Genomic DNA, 14428 nt, shown 5'->3' with positions numbered 1-14428 from the left:
TGCAGCTTTGGTCTCTTTATCTGAGGAAGGATGGTTTTGCTTTTGAGGGAGTACAGGACTGACATATGAGGAGAGATTGACTTGGTAAGATCGTATTCACTGGAGTTTCGAAGGATGAAGGGGATCTCAGAAACCTATAAAATTCTAACAGGACTAGACAGATTGGATGCAGGAAGGATGTACCCAACATTCCTGTACCAGGGGTTTGAGTTTAAGGACAAGGGGTAAGCCTTTTCGGCTTCACCCAGAGCATGGCCAACCTGTGAAATTCACTAACACAGAAAACGATTGAATCCAAAACATTATGTTTCCAAGAAGGAGGTAGATATAGCTGTAGTGGCTAAAAAGATCAAGGGAAATGGGGGAAGAGCAAGATTAGGCTAATGAGCTCGATGATCAGTCATGATCATATCGAATGGCAAAGCAGGTTCGAGGGGTCTAATGCCTACCCTGCTCCTGTCTTCTTTTTTTGTATGAAAAGGACCATGCTCTTGCTAATTTGTTGTGTAAATCCCCATTCTGGTAATCAACTGGTGTAAAAATATAGAACCGGTGACTAAAAATGGCAATCAATCACAATCCATTAGTCTACAATACTCTCAGATATGAGATAAGGACAATCCACCACTGATGGAAAGCCTTGGGATCTGTTCCTCCAAAGCAAGTGGAGAGTAGTATAGATGCATTAAGTGGTAAGTTAGACCAGCATTTTGAGGGAGAAGAGAATAGATGGTTATAATAGTGGATTTAGATGAGCAAAAAATGGAAGGAGATTCAAGTGGAGCATAAACATATTGGTGTGGACTTTGGCTGTCTCTCAAGTTACTCTAAAGTTTAGCCCTTTCAGCCCTAATACAATACTGGAGAATCAGTACATCTTCTACCACCACCACCCAATACAGCCCCATTAGGGCCAATATGCCTTTCCTGAGATTTCCCAGAACTATATGCAATACTCCAAATGTCATCCAGTCAATTCTGCACAATTGAAGCATCAAATCCTCCTCTTTATATTTCAGCCCCACTGATACAGAGGTCAATACTCCATTCGTGCTCTTGATTACTTTTGGTCCTATGCATTAGCTGTTACTTATCAGTGTACCTGGATACCCAAATCCCTTTACACATTATTGCTCCCAGCCCAGCACCACTATGAAAATACTAGAATTTGTCCTTCCTTAATCCAAAGTGGTTGACCTCATACTTGCCTTCATTGACCTCCATCTGCCATGGCTTTGTCCACTCACTTAATCCATTTGCAACCCCTCCTGACATCCTGTCCCATCCCCTCAACATACTCCAAATTTCATATAATCTTAAAAATTGGATATGCAATGCTTTATTTCTTCAGCCATGTCATAGATGTACGTAGTGAAAACCTAGTCTCAGGACACATCTTAGAATCAGATTATATTCGATTTGTGACCCAACTAATTACTAATACTTCCAATATCACCTCTGATATTTGTGGGTAGAAGTGTGCTGCCTCCATTTCTCTTTCCTTGACTGTATCTAAGTGGTCTAAAATGCATGAGGCTGTTGTAAGAAGATGTAGTTCATAATATAGCAGTAATTATATACATGTTACATCTGCTAGTTAGACATTGGGTGGAATTTTCCCAACCTCAAGTGGCATGAACAATGGTGAGTAATTTAGGAAAATATAATGAGAATGAAAAAATCTGATTCTCAGCACTGAGAAAAATATTGCAGACTTGCTCCTTAGTTTTTAATAGATGAGATTATTGCGAGAAAGTAATGAACACTTTATGCATTTTCATCTCCTTATCAACTAATGTTGCCTCATTAAAATGCAGTTTGTGATTCTCTCATGCACTGGTGAGGAACTAGATAGCACCAATTCCTAACTTGAAAGTCAGTGTGGTTACCTAGCGGCTGAAATTCACCGATTGTGGCCTTGGACTTCAGGTTCAGGTTCATTCAACGGCATCTCACAATGCATTCCTTGGGCAGCAGCTGCCTCCATCCTTTGTCCACAGATCCCTTTGGCAGCAGCAAAACACCAGCATCACCACATCATTATGGCAGATTTTGCACAAGCTCAGGATATACTTCAACACTTCTCTCCATTCGTGTTCACCTACGCTTCACATTGCAGTGCTCCTGCCAGGTCACTCTGCGTGCAGGGACAACAACAGAAGCTCCTCAGGGATCTGAGCAGGTTGTAATGCAGGGCTGTTAGCTTGAATTCTTAGCATTCACTTACTTGTAATTTTTGGACACACTGACATCTCAGGCTTCTCTCGCCTTTTAGCATATTGTCATTTCATTTAGAACTCACAGGCTTACAACATTTCAGCATTGACTTGCTTCTTAGTGAAGACAGAAAGCCAGGCAGCCAGACAAGGGAGTGGACACTTTGCTGTGTGGCTCTATACTGTGTCATGTCACACCTACAGCATATGCCAGCAGCATATGTAGCAAACACATTGCACGTTCTTCAACTAAATGTTCTGTCTGAAAGTCTAAGGTGAAAGAATCCTTCGTCCAGTCAAGGGGACTGTGATCAGTCAGAGAGTGAGGCTACATTCGGGGAAAGGCATCATCTGACCTTGGCGGTCGACCAGTGTCAATCAGACTCTTGGTGCAATCAAGATCTGGGAATTTGTTTCGTTGCAGTTGAAAGATTGGGCCACACTCAGTCCTAAAGGTCAAGTTCAACAGTCTGAGCATTACAGCTGAGTCTGTTGAAAAGCAATAGAGACATCAACCAAGGACCGATGGGGTGCCCTCTCAAGTCATTCTGTCAAGGGGGCTTATCAAGAGATAGTTCACGTTGTATGAGGAAGGTGGAAAGCTCAAGTGAGGGAATTGGAGCCCTTATACTGGGACACAGTGGGATAATGACTACGAAGGGGAGCAACTCCAAATATAATGGGTCGGATTTGATATTGCTTGGGGAGGTATCGATTATGTGGAACGGAGTGAGGGTAACTGGTGGAGGGGGCAGGAAAAACCCCTGCCAGTGCCATCTCTGAGAGATTTGCTGCTTCTTCCTCCAAAGGTGGAGGAGGAGCTGCTGGGCTGCAGGGCTGCATAAGACAGGACATTAGTTACTTTATAGGAGTAGAAGCTTGACTGTGTTAAGAATACATTCACAGTGGTAGTAATGGTACAGCAGCACAGTACAGATCAGCATTTGGTTGCCTCAATATAGAAGTCTTGGTGTTTTCACATGCGCAGTCACAGACCTCTTCTGCCATTTCAAGGATCTTCTCATGAAGAATAAGTTCACATATGTCGACTGCTCCATCAACCATCTTTACCCTCTGAATTTGTACTTAACATTGTAATTAATCAAGTGAATCAACTTATAAGAAAAAGGAAGGTTTATATTTTTCAGACTTCCTCCTTCTCGAAGATAAATTTTTCGTTCAGGGCATTTGATTTCCAATGCTGGGCATTTGTTGCCCATTCCTCATTGCCCTTATACTGAATAGCTTTTTAGACCATTTTGCAGGACAATTAAGAGTCAACCATATTGCTCTGGGTTTGGAGTTACATGTGGCCAGACCAGGTAAACATGGCAGCTTTCCTTCTCTAAAGGAAGTGAACAGATGAATTTTTATGATGATTGATGGTACTGTCATGGTCACCATTGTCAAAATACCATTAAATTCCACAATTATAAAAATTAAATTCCACCAACTGTTGTGGTGAAGTTTGAACTCCTATCTCTGAGAGCTTTAGCCTGGGTCTTTGGATTACTGCTAGTCCATGTTTTACCACTATACCACTGTCTTCTCATATCACAACATTCAAAATTGGAGCAAGAGGTTTGATTTGAAAGAGACACAATAAATTATTGAGTTTTTTTTAAAATTAAAAGATGATTAAAAAATGCAGGTATTAAAAGTAGCAGGTAAAAGCACAGCTGTAAAAAAAAAAATTAAATATAGTTTTTAGGGAAATAGTTGAACAGTACAATAACTATTCCTTAAAATCCAAATTTTAAACACACTTACTAGGTTTCACGTCGAATCAATCTAACATTTTTACATGCAGACTGTGAGCAACGGTGATCACTTTCTACACAATTGAATTTTGAATATAAATTTGTTTGTTATATACCAATAAACAACTTGAAAAATTTATATATATCAAATGTGTTTAAACTGGCAGAGGGAGTCAAGAATATGTTTCCAGTAGATGGAACTGAGTCACATTCTGCCTGAGGCATGGTGAAAAAGCTGACTTTGACCACTCTGAACAATTTTGAAAGCCTTTGCAGTCAGAAAGCCAGGTAACACAGAAGATTAGAGAAAACATTTAATTCTGCCAGCAGCATATTGTATTTTGGATATTACCAAGACTCACTAATGAACACACATCTGTAAATCTTTATTGCCTTTAAAAATAAAACATCTGCTACAGTGGGCATTCAAGTATATTTTATGCTTCACCACAGAATAAACTGTATTAATTTAAACTGAATTTCACTTTTACAATTGATTATATGAAAGTTGCAAGATCATGAGAACTTTATTTGCAAGCCCCTCATTTTGCACTGGATGCTGGTGATCTGTAATTACCTCGGATCTGGTACACTGTCAGTTATAATAATGAGACCCTAATATTGGACGTATACTGTTCAGTAGTAGTGAGTCTGAGAGGTATGTGAGACAGGGAAATTCTAGAATTATAGAATATTTATTTGGGATTTAAAAATGGACTTGGCAACAGATTGATTGGAGATAGTGGGAACTGCCGATGCTGGAGAATCTGAAATAACAAGGTGTAGAGGTGGATGAATACAGCAGGCCAAGCAGCATCAGAGGAGCAGGAAAGCTGACATTTTGAGTCTGGACCCTTCTTCAGATTAAGATTGGATCTTGTTTATTATCACAGTATCAGCAGTGTGTACTATCTACAAGATGTACTGAAGAAATTCACCAAGCTCCTTAGATAGCACGTTCCAAACCCACAACCATTATCATCCAGAAGGACAAGGGCAGCAGACACATGGAATTACCACCTACTACAGGTTCCCCTCCAAATGACTCACCATCCTGACTTGGAAATATTTTGCCTTTCCTTACCTTCGGTGGGGCAAAACCTTGGAACTCTCTCCCTAATACCCACACCAAATGGATGCAGTGGTTCAAGACAGCTCACCACTATCTTCTCAAAAGCAATTAGGGATAGGCAATAATGCAGGCCTGGTCATTGATACCCACATTCCGTAATAGAAAAAAAAAGTTGGCTATAAGTTTCTTCATGTTTCAAACTTCTTTGGGATTGACAGCAGCATTTTCTTGTTTCCAAGCAGTACTTTGCCTCTGCTGTGACTTTGCTGTGATCTCCACTTTTGCTGCTGCTTTCAACTGAGGCTGTATTTTCTTGAGGTGTTAAACATCTCACGTACTCGTAGACTTTTACCACCCTCCACTCACCCGTGCAGTTATTTCATTCCCCTGCTACTGCTTCCACTTTCAAACATACCTAGTGAACCTCTGTTCTCGGCAGTCACATCTCTGTGGACTTCCCTCTCACCAATGATCCCAAAACCTGGGACCTCTATCCAAGTGCTGCCATAGCCCTCCTGTCAGGCCCATCTAAATGTCATTCCCAGGGATATGACCACATGACTGTTTCTCCCAACATTCCCACACTCCACGTTCCACCTTCCATCTTCCTCCCATCATGCATTCGCAATGCTGCAGGACTCTTAGCTGCTGCTTTCATGCCCCAGAATGCTCATCATGGTGAAATCTTCTGTCTCCTGACAGCAATTTCCTCCTTTTAGAGAGTGCAGGCCACCTGCAGAGATGCACCATTGTAAACCTAGCTGAGAATACTTGATGGTAAAGTTACAACATTTTGATTTGATTTCCAAGCAAATATTCCAAACTGTGAAGTAAACAACAAGTAATGAGAAAGTTACAGAAAATTCTTTCACTGCATATTTCTTACTTTTCAACCTAATTATAATAACATGTCTATTGAAAAGCAGTTGACACTCAAATGGGAAGGAATACAAAAATGAGTTGACAGGGAGATGTACTTCCCTTTTCAAAGATGAAAACCATTTGTTTGAGTTACCATCATCATTTGTATTTCTTTGCATTTGTGTTGGATTTCCCATTTGATAAGTGGGCACAAAAGTTGCAGCAACTGTACAGTGCCATGGGGTTGGAGGAAACAAACTCAGTTACTTGATAAACATGATGTTGCACAGGAAAAGATCCATCAACATGGAGTCATACCGGGCATTGTTTAAGGTCAATCGTCTCACTCCGAGCACATTAGAATACTGTTCTAGGCCCAACCATCTTCAGCTGCTCCATCAATGACCTTCCTTCTGTCATAAGGTCAGAATTAGTGTTAGCTGATGATTCCTCAACGTGCAGCACCATTCATGAATTCTCAGATAATGCAGGCTTGTCTATGTGGCACAAATGTTACTTGCTACGTAAGTGCCAGGCAAGGACCACCTCTAACAAGAGAGAATCTAATAATCTCCCATGACATTCATTGGCGTTACCATTGCTGAATCTTCCACTATCAACACCCTGGGGCTTAGCATTGTCATGAAACTGAACTGGATTCCATGATTAGTTTAGAAGCTAGGATTCTTCACATAACAATACTATATTGCTTCATTTCAAACTTAATTCCACATTTGGTGACTCTGTGTCAAAAAGAATCTCTTGGCATCTGTCCAAGAGAGATGTTTTGAATAATAATGAGTAGAATTAGATTAAATTATTAATTGACTTTATAAATCTTTTGATTTTAATTGCAATATTTTTGGGGAGGACATTTGCTCATGTCTTGTCTGAGAAGACCTCTTGCTGCCATTATAATGTCTATCACTTCTCTCACTGCCGTCTTGTTGTGGTACTGAAAGCTTTTGTTTTACTATTTTATAGTGCATGCAAGGTGTCTCTTATTCATGTGGCACCTTTTCTTGTATTCATACTAGTGAGACCTATTCTTTGGCAGGCTGATTCTTCTCCTTGTCTTACTATTAACTTCCTTATTACTTTACTCAATTTTCTGTTTATTTCAACTAAGTTCATTGGTTTTAGAAATATATTTTCCTGCACATTCAGCATTTAAAAGTGCTCTAAGTAATATGAATGAAATGCTGCTAAACAAATTCCCTCAATTTATCTTCTTTAGAATTTTCTTTGATCCACATGATTCACTAGTATTCTTGCTGAAACAATGAATCTTGCTGATCACTGGGTCCAAATCTGGGAGGCATGTTATTGGAGAGGATACTGAGAGACAGGACCCACCAACATTTGGATAGTCAAGGTCTGATTAGGAATAGTCAGCATGAATTTGTGCGCAGGAAGTCGTGTCTGACAAATCTTTTAGAGTTTTTCAAAGAGGTAACCAAGAGCATTGATGAGGATAGGGCAGTGGATGTTGTCTATATGGACTTTAGTGAGGCCTTTGACAAGGTCCCGCATGGCAGGCTAGTCATGAAGGTTAGGTCGCATGGGATCCAGGGGGAGCTAGCTAATTGGATTCAAAATTGGCTTAATGGTAGAAAGCAGAGGGTGATGGTTGAAAATAACATAATTTGGAGCTGGAGGAACACAGCAGGCCAGGCAGCATCAGAGGAGTAGAAAAGTTGATGTTTCGGTTCGGGACCCTTCTTCAGAAATGGGGGAGGGGGAAGGGAGCTCCAAAATAAATAGAGAGAGAAGGGGTGGAGCTAGGGAAGGTAGGTGGGATGATGATGATAGGTGAGTGCAGGTAGGCAGTGGTAGGGATTGGTCAGTGAGGTGGGAGGAGCGGATAGTTGGGAGAGAAGATGGACAGGTTGTGTCAGGTCAAGGAGGCGGGGATGAGAGGGAGGATTGGTCATGGGATGAGGCTGGAGAGGGGAAGATTTTGAAACTGGTAAAGTCCACATATAGACCATTGAGTTGTAGGCTACCAAGGTGGAATATGAGGTGCTGCTCCTCCAGTTTGTGGGTGTCGTCATTGTGACACTGGAGGAGGCCCAGGATGGACATGTCGCCCAGGGAGTGGGAGTGGGAGGGGGAGTTAAATGGTTCGCAACCAGAAGTTGTTGTCGTTTGTCACAAACAGAGCACAGGTGCTCTACAAAGCGGTCTCCGAGCCTCTGCTTAGTCTCACCGATGTAGGGAAGGACACATCGTGAGCAGCGGATGCAATAGACCATATTGACAGACGTGCAGGTGAGCCTTTGTCTGATATGAAAGGTTTGTTTGGTGCCTGGGATGGAGGTGAGCGGGGAGGTGTAGGGGGCAGGTATACGCGGTTGCAGGTGTAGGCGGTTGCAGGGTAAGGTGCTGGGGGGTGTTGGGGCTAGTGTGGAGTGTGGAACGGACGAGGGAGTCGTGGAGAGAGCGGTCCCTACAAAAGGCAGATAGCGGTGGGAGGGAAATATATCTTTGGTGTGGGGTCGGATTGCAGGTGGCGGAGAATGATACGTTGAATATGGAGGTTAGTTAGGTGATATGTGAGGGGGATTCTGTCTTTGTTTTTGTTGCAAGGAAGGGATGTGAGGGCAGAGGTGTGGGAAAAGCAAGAGGTGTGGTCAAGAAGAGGGAGTTGCGGTCCTTGAAATAAGATGACATCTGGGATGTTCAGGAGTGGAATGCCCCATCTCAGGAGCAGACGCGGTGGAGGTGGAGGAATTGAGTGTGGGTGATCGCATTCTTGCAGGAAGGTGGGTGAGAGGAGGTGTAGTCTAGTCTGCCTATTGTAGGAACCACTGTCTCTGCAACTCCCTCGTCCACTCCCCACTAGCCCGACCATTCCCAGCACCTTTTCCTGCAATCACAGGAAGTGCTGCATCTGCCCCCTCACCTCCAGTCCAGGCACCAAACACATCTTTCACATCAGAGATTCACCTGCGCATCCGTCAATATGGTCTGTTGCAGCCGCTGCTGCTGATGTGGCCTCCTCTACATCGCTGAGACCAAGCGGAGGCTCAGAGACCGCTTTGTGGAGCACCTGCACTCTGTTCGCGACAAACGACAACACCTTCCGATTGCCAACCATTTCAACTCCTCCTCCCACTCCCTGGACGACATGTCCATCCTGGGCCTCCTCCAGTGCCACAATGACGCTACCCACAAACTGTGGAGGCACCTCATATTCCGCCTCAGGAGCCTACAACCCACTGGTCTAAATGAGGACTTGACCAGTTTCAAAATCTCCCCATCCCCCGCCTCATCCCATGACCAATCCTCCCTCTCATCCCCGCCTCCTTGACCTGACACAACCTGTCCATCTGCTCTCCCACCTAAACTGGAAAGTGTGCAAAGAAGATTTATGGGACGTTGCCAAGTCAAGTAGGCCTGAGTTATGGGGAGAGGTTGGCCAGGATGGGACTTTATACCTTGGAACGTTGGAGAATGAGGGGTGACCTTATTGAGGTGTATAAAATCATGAAGGGCATAGATAGAATGAATGCGTATAATCTTTTTCCCAGGGATGGGAAATTGAAAACTAAAGGACATAGGTTTAAGGTGAGAGAGGATGGACTTAAGAAGGACTTGAGGGGCAACTTCTTCGTGCAGAGAGTGGTGCATATATGGAATGGGCTACCAGAGAAAGTGGTTGAGGTAGGTACAGTAGCAACATTTAAAAACATTTGGATAGGTACATGGATGGGAAGGGTTTAGAGGGAACTGGATCAAATATGGGCAATTGGAACTAGCTGAGTGGTCACCATGGTCAGTATGGACCAGTTTGGGCTGAAGGGCCTGTTTCCATGCTGTATTACTCTATGACTATGTGTTTTTCATGCACTCATTTCTTCTTTTCATGATATAAGCTGAAATATTTACCCCATAATAATTTTTGTTACTTCAAAGTATTCAATTTTAGAAGATATGCACACTTCTTTGATTTTAATACTAAACTTCGACCATTCCACAAAACTCTTGTACTGTTGTATTTTAATAGTGAATAGGGCTGCTGAAATAGTTTCTAAATCTGAAAAGTGTAAATGCTACTTTGAGAGGAGGGTTTAATGGGATAAGCAGAAAAATATAATATTATTGGCATAATTTGCAGATAGCATAAACTTGGAAGAGAAGCAATGTTGAGAAAAATAGCTATAGTTTGCAGGAATCAGAGCAAGCTGGTGCAACAGGCAGGCATGTGGCAGATATAATTTAATGCAGAAAATTGTGAGATAATACATCATGATAGCAAGGATGAAGAGAAATGATGCATGTTAAATGGGATACATTTAAAGAAGGCTCAAGGAGATGTGTATTATTTGTGCACACATTTTTGAAGACAGGACAGCCTCAAACAATAGTTATTAAAGTATTTAAGATTTTGGTCTGATAGCTGCCTACAGTGCTATAATCCATTCTGAAATGTACATATAAGAACATGAAAGTTTTCAAGAGGCTGCTGAAAAGACTTTTTGGAATAGTTCTAAGGATGAAGGAACATAGTTACACAAATAATCTCAAGTTGTTTTCCTTAGATCACCAAAACCTAGAAGTTTTTATAGATATGTTTTAATCTTGAAAAACGATTAGATAGAATAATACACAACAAATCATTAGGATCTGAAATCACTGACAACTAGGGGGGTGGACAGAAGTTTAGCAGTGACTTTCAAAGGGAATTTGGATAAATATTTGAAGGAACAGAATTTTTGGGACTATGAAGAAAGAATGGGACTAACTAGATTGCCTTTCGAAAGATCCAGCATGATGTTGTGGACCAGACCAAAGCCCTTCAAAATAAATCAAGGAGATAGCTTAGACCCAAACTTTTATCTTATTTCAAGGCAAATATAAGGTGCTATGTTCCAGATGTGATTTAATTGATCAAACTACTAGACTTCAAGCAAAACACATTTTATTCTTAAACCACAGTTAAAATACAAACAAAAAAGAAAAATTGGCATAACTTTAATGCTATCAAAATACTTAATAAAATCATGTGTATTTTGACTACTACTCATCAACTGTTTTAATATAGCAGCATCCCATAAACATACCCTTGGCAAAGGCAAAATCAGATGTCCCTCACTTGATATCCAAGCAAAGAAACACCGAGAAAACGAATGTAGCAGCAGGGAGAGAACTCCAGCATTTTACAGTGACAAAGAGAGAGCTGTATCGAGCAGCTTCAACTTCAGAACCACCAACTTTAACAAGTGAAAGCAAAATTAAAAGCCTGAGTCTGTGTGAGCTTGACTCCACCCACTCCTTTTTTTTTTCGTCTATTTTAAAAAGAACCCAAAGTTATTTACTGTCTTTCCATGGAGCAAACACCTCTGCACCAGGTTTACAACACTCTTATTCAAGAGAAACAGGACAGAACAAATCCCCCTTAAAGGCACATATCATCACAGTGGAATTAATTGGCCAAATAGACTTTTAGAGTCACAAAATATGACTAAGTTTCTTGGCTTGTGCCAGACAGCTTTGTAGGCTAAGATCATTTTTTAAAATTTGTTATATGTGCTGCCCACAATGTTCCAATTGTTTGAGTTAACAGAGCCAACTCTAAGATGGCTGGCAAAGTTGGCCACTGTTGTCTGCGCATGTGCAAATGGCAACAGTAACACTATTGTGTTGCAACACAGCCTTCAGGCTCCACATCACCCCTGACTGTCATCTGATGCTGATCATCCATCCTCAATGCACACAACATACACACACAAAACTTACTCAATACACACATAAACACACACACTGCACAGCTTGATCATGCTCTTTCTGATCATGCCAGACACTACACCAACCTATTGGTGATGCTGGCAATAAACAAAGTCTTAAACTAAAATCCAAAATCATGCTGTATATGTTCAGACTTTAAAAGATCACAAATTCTGAAAATGATCACAAATATGATTCACATTGAAAAATACAGAGTATAATTGTATTTAAAGTCCTAGAGAAATAACTGGTTCATTTTTGTATCCTGCTGTTAATTTGAATACAGGCATTTTTTATATTGACTCCTGTTTTACAGTGGTTGGAATGTATAGTCAAGCAAATAATTAGGGTGGGAGAAAACTACCTCTATCATTGATATTAATCTGTTCGAGCTTCCATGACTCTCTGCATTTTCAAGCCTGTCTTAGTGCTTGTCCTGTTCTGTTTCCTTTTCTTCTCTCCAAGGGCACCTTAAGCTCTGCATTTCAAAACCATAAAATAAATCAAATGTTCAAAGTGCCAATAATTTTAGTTTTGAAGTATATTTTGTTTCACTCCTATGTCTCAGATTTGCCTCAATTACAGTGACTGTAGGAAGCTGTTTTAATTTAGTAGCAGTAATCCCCCACCACAAAAGTGTCAAATCAATACAAGTTAAGGAGATTAATTATTTAGACCTCACCAGCTTTTAATTAGTTAGCTATTTCTGAGGAATGGATTTGGTTACAATATTGATGTGCAACAATATGGTTACCTCATTGTTAAAAATCCTATTATAGAAAGGGTGGTCTGGTTTAGAGAAATCTGAACATACAGGTTTTTATTATGGGTTCTGTATGCAGCTGTAAGAAATATTGTATATGTTCCTCTTAAGGGATTCTTAAGATATCCGGTGTTCAACTTCAAGCTTTGTAATGTAACTCAGTTAATGGAGATCCAGATACTTGCTTCCTTGATGTTAGAAGATTGAATTAGGTTTCCAAGTTTAAGAAAAGCCTTATGCTAGCAAAGAATATTTTTGCTTGTACAAAATTACAATTTCAAAGTTGTAGTTTTCCATTCAAAAAATGAAGACTCCAACACTGAGTTAGGTTAGTGACCACAATTATGTTTTTTTTTGGAGACGTACTGTTGGAAAAATTAATTGCAATAAAATGGATAGCAACTGTCTCAGCTTTTATTTTCTTAATTTTGTTTTGTTAAAAATATAAAATAAGATACAAACATCAACTAAATAGTGCAGTTATTATGATCATTGACCCCTGAGCTGCTTTTGTGTTATCCTGGTGTTGTTGTGTTCCAACATATCTCTATCTCATTCTCAATCAACATTCACCTGTCATCCTGGTGCTGTCTGTTCGGCAGTATCTTAAATTGAAAAGTCTCATCTTTATGTTAAAATCCCACCACATCTTTGCCTCATTTTTATCTTGTTAACCTCTTCCCACCTTGCTCTGAATTTCTGTCTTCCACCAACTGTGGCTTGTTGCTAATCTATTTCTTTTACCACTCCTTTAGAAGCTAGGCCTCCTGCTGGTTAGGTACTATACTCTGGATTTCTGGCCCTATGCCTCTTCATGATTTTACTTCTGTTCCTTTAATATGATCCTTCCCCATCTGTTTATCAAATTCCATCTGATAATACTCCTGTGAAGCATCTTGAGATTTTCTACATTTAGATTTGGGGAATCTAGTCAGACAAGTATGTACAATAAAGCTTGGAAGAGGTAGCAGCCATTCATTAATCCATTGAAACAGCTACACCCATTGGAAAAATATTATTTCATTTCTAAAACCTAGTTCTCAATTGTTCAATGTTTATTTACACGACATGTGAAGTGCTTGCAGTTTCTGCTATGGGGGTACTTTGACAGTCTGTTTGATGGCTTTTACTACAGGCTTAGAAAAGTGTCAGATTTTTTCATAAAAGTTATCAATAACTTCTTAAAAGTCTTTTCATATATGATGTTATTACTGTAAGATGAATTGGTTCCATACAGTGTATGCTGGGTGAATGGGCAAGGAATGCCTTTGGATGGCCTAGGAAGTAAGAGAAGCTACAGAGTTTGGTGGTATGACATAAGTTGACATGGAAAGGGCATGGAGATTGTGCAGGGCGAGTGGTAGAGGGGTGTTTTCTGTTTTATTGATTCTGTTGCAAGTGGGATGAAATCCAAGAGCATCAGGATGGGCCCTTTGAACAGCCACCATTGCACCCAGCAGCTTCTATGGCTGTCTCCAAACTATTTCTGGCAGCAGTGGGCATGACCCCTGTTCGCACTGCCACCCTAAAATAGAAGTCCTATCTTTTGAGGCACTTCTTCACAGAAAAGGCAGGTCAAACTGGGAAATTTCCCAACTTTTGTTACCTGACTTTAGGATGAAAATCCAGCCCAATGGCCTTGCCATATTAAAATAAAAAGACTTGGTTAGGGAATGGCACAGAGTCCACTCTGGCAAATATAAAGCAGTTTAGGAGTGGAATTGTCTCCTGAGCAATGAATGCACATAAATAAAGAAGGTATTGCAGAGGATTAGATTCCATGAGTTGTACTAGATTCACAAAGTTTTCCTAATAAGTAGCTGAACCATTGAAATCAGGAAGATATGTTTAATACTTTTCTTATGGTGTTTGATCTTATTTGAGATCCTATAAAATCTCTCAAGATCTGATAGTTCCAATGCTGACAACCATCCAAGGATTTCACCTAGGTGTGTCTGTGCAAATATGTTTCTGGGAACATTGAGTGAAGAGAGAATGAGGGCAGCTGTGGTGTGTTTTGCATTCT

General features: G+C 40.7%; 1 protein-coding gene across 6 annotated transcripts in view; it reads left to right on the top strand.

Annotated features, from left to right (window-relative positions):
- Positions 1–14428, top strand: part of LOC109926683 (ERI1 exoribonuclease 3) — a 204221-nt gene that overhangs the window by 160638 nt on the left and 29155 nt on the right. The window contains exon 9 of one of the 6 annotated variants that reach the window (XM_048602402.1): positions 4144–4455. The exons of the other annotated variants lie outside the window; for them this stretch is intronic. Coding sequence (XP_048458359.1) covers positions 4144–4196 — 53 coding nt within the window. The 3' untranslated portion in view covers positions 4197–4455. Of the gene's footprint in view, positions 1–4143; positions 4456–14428 lie in introns of those variants that run through there. 6 annotated transcript variants of the gene reach the window in all.

Source organism: Rhincodon typus, chromosome 10 (genome assembly GCF_021869965.1).
Source record: "Rhincodon typus isolate 14 chromosome 10, sRhiTyp1.1, whole genome shotgun sequence".
In the NCBI taxonomy this organism is placed as follows: domain Eukaryota; kingdom Metazoa; phylum Chordata; class Chondrichthyes; order Orectolobiformes; family Rhincodontidae; genus Rhincodon; species Rhincodon typus.
This window is presented reverse-complemented; position numbering and strand designations above follow the sequence as displayed.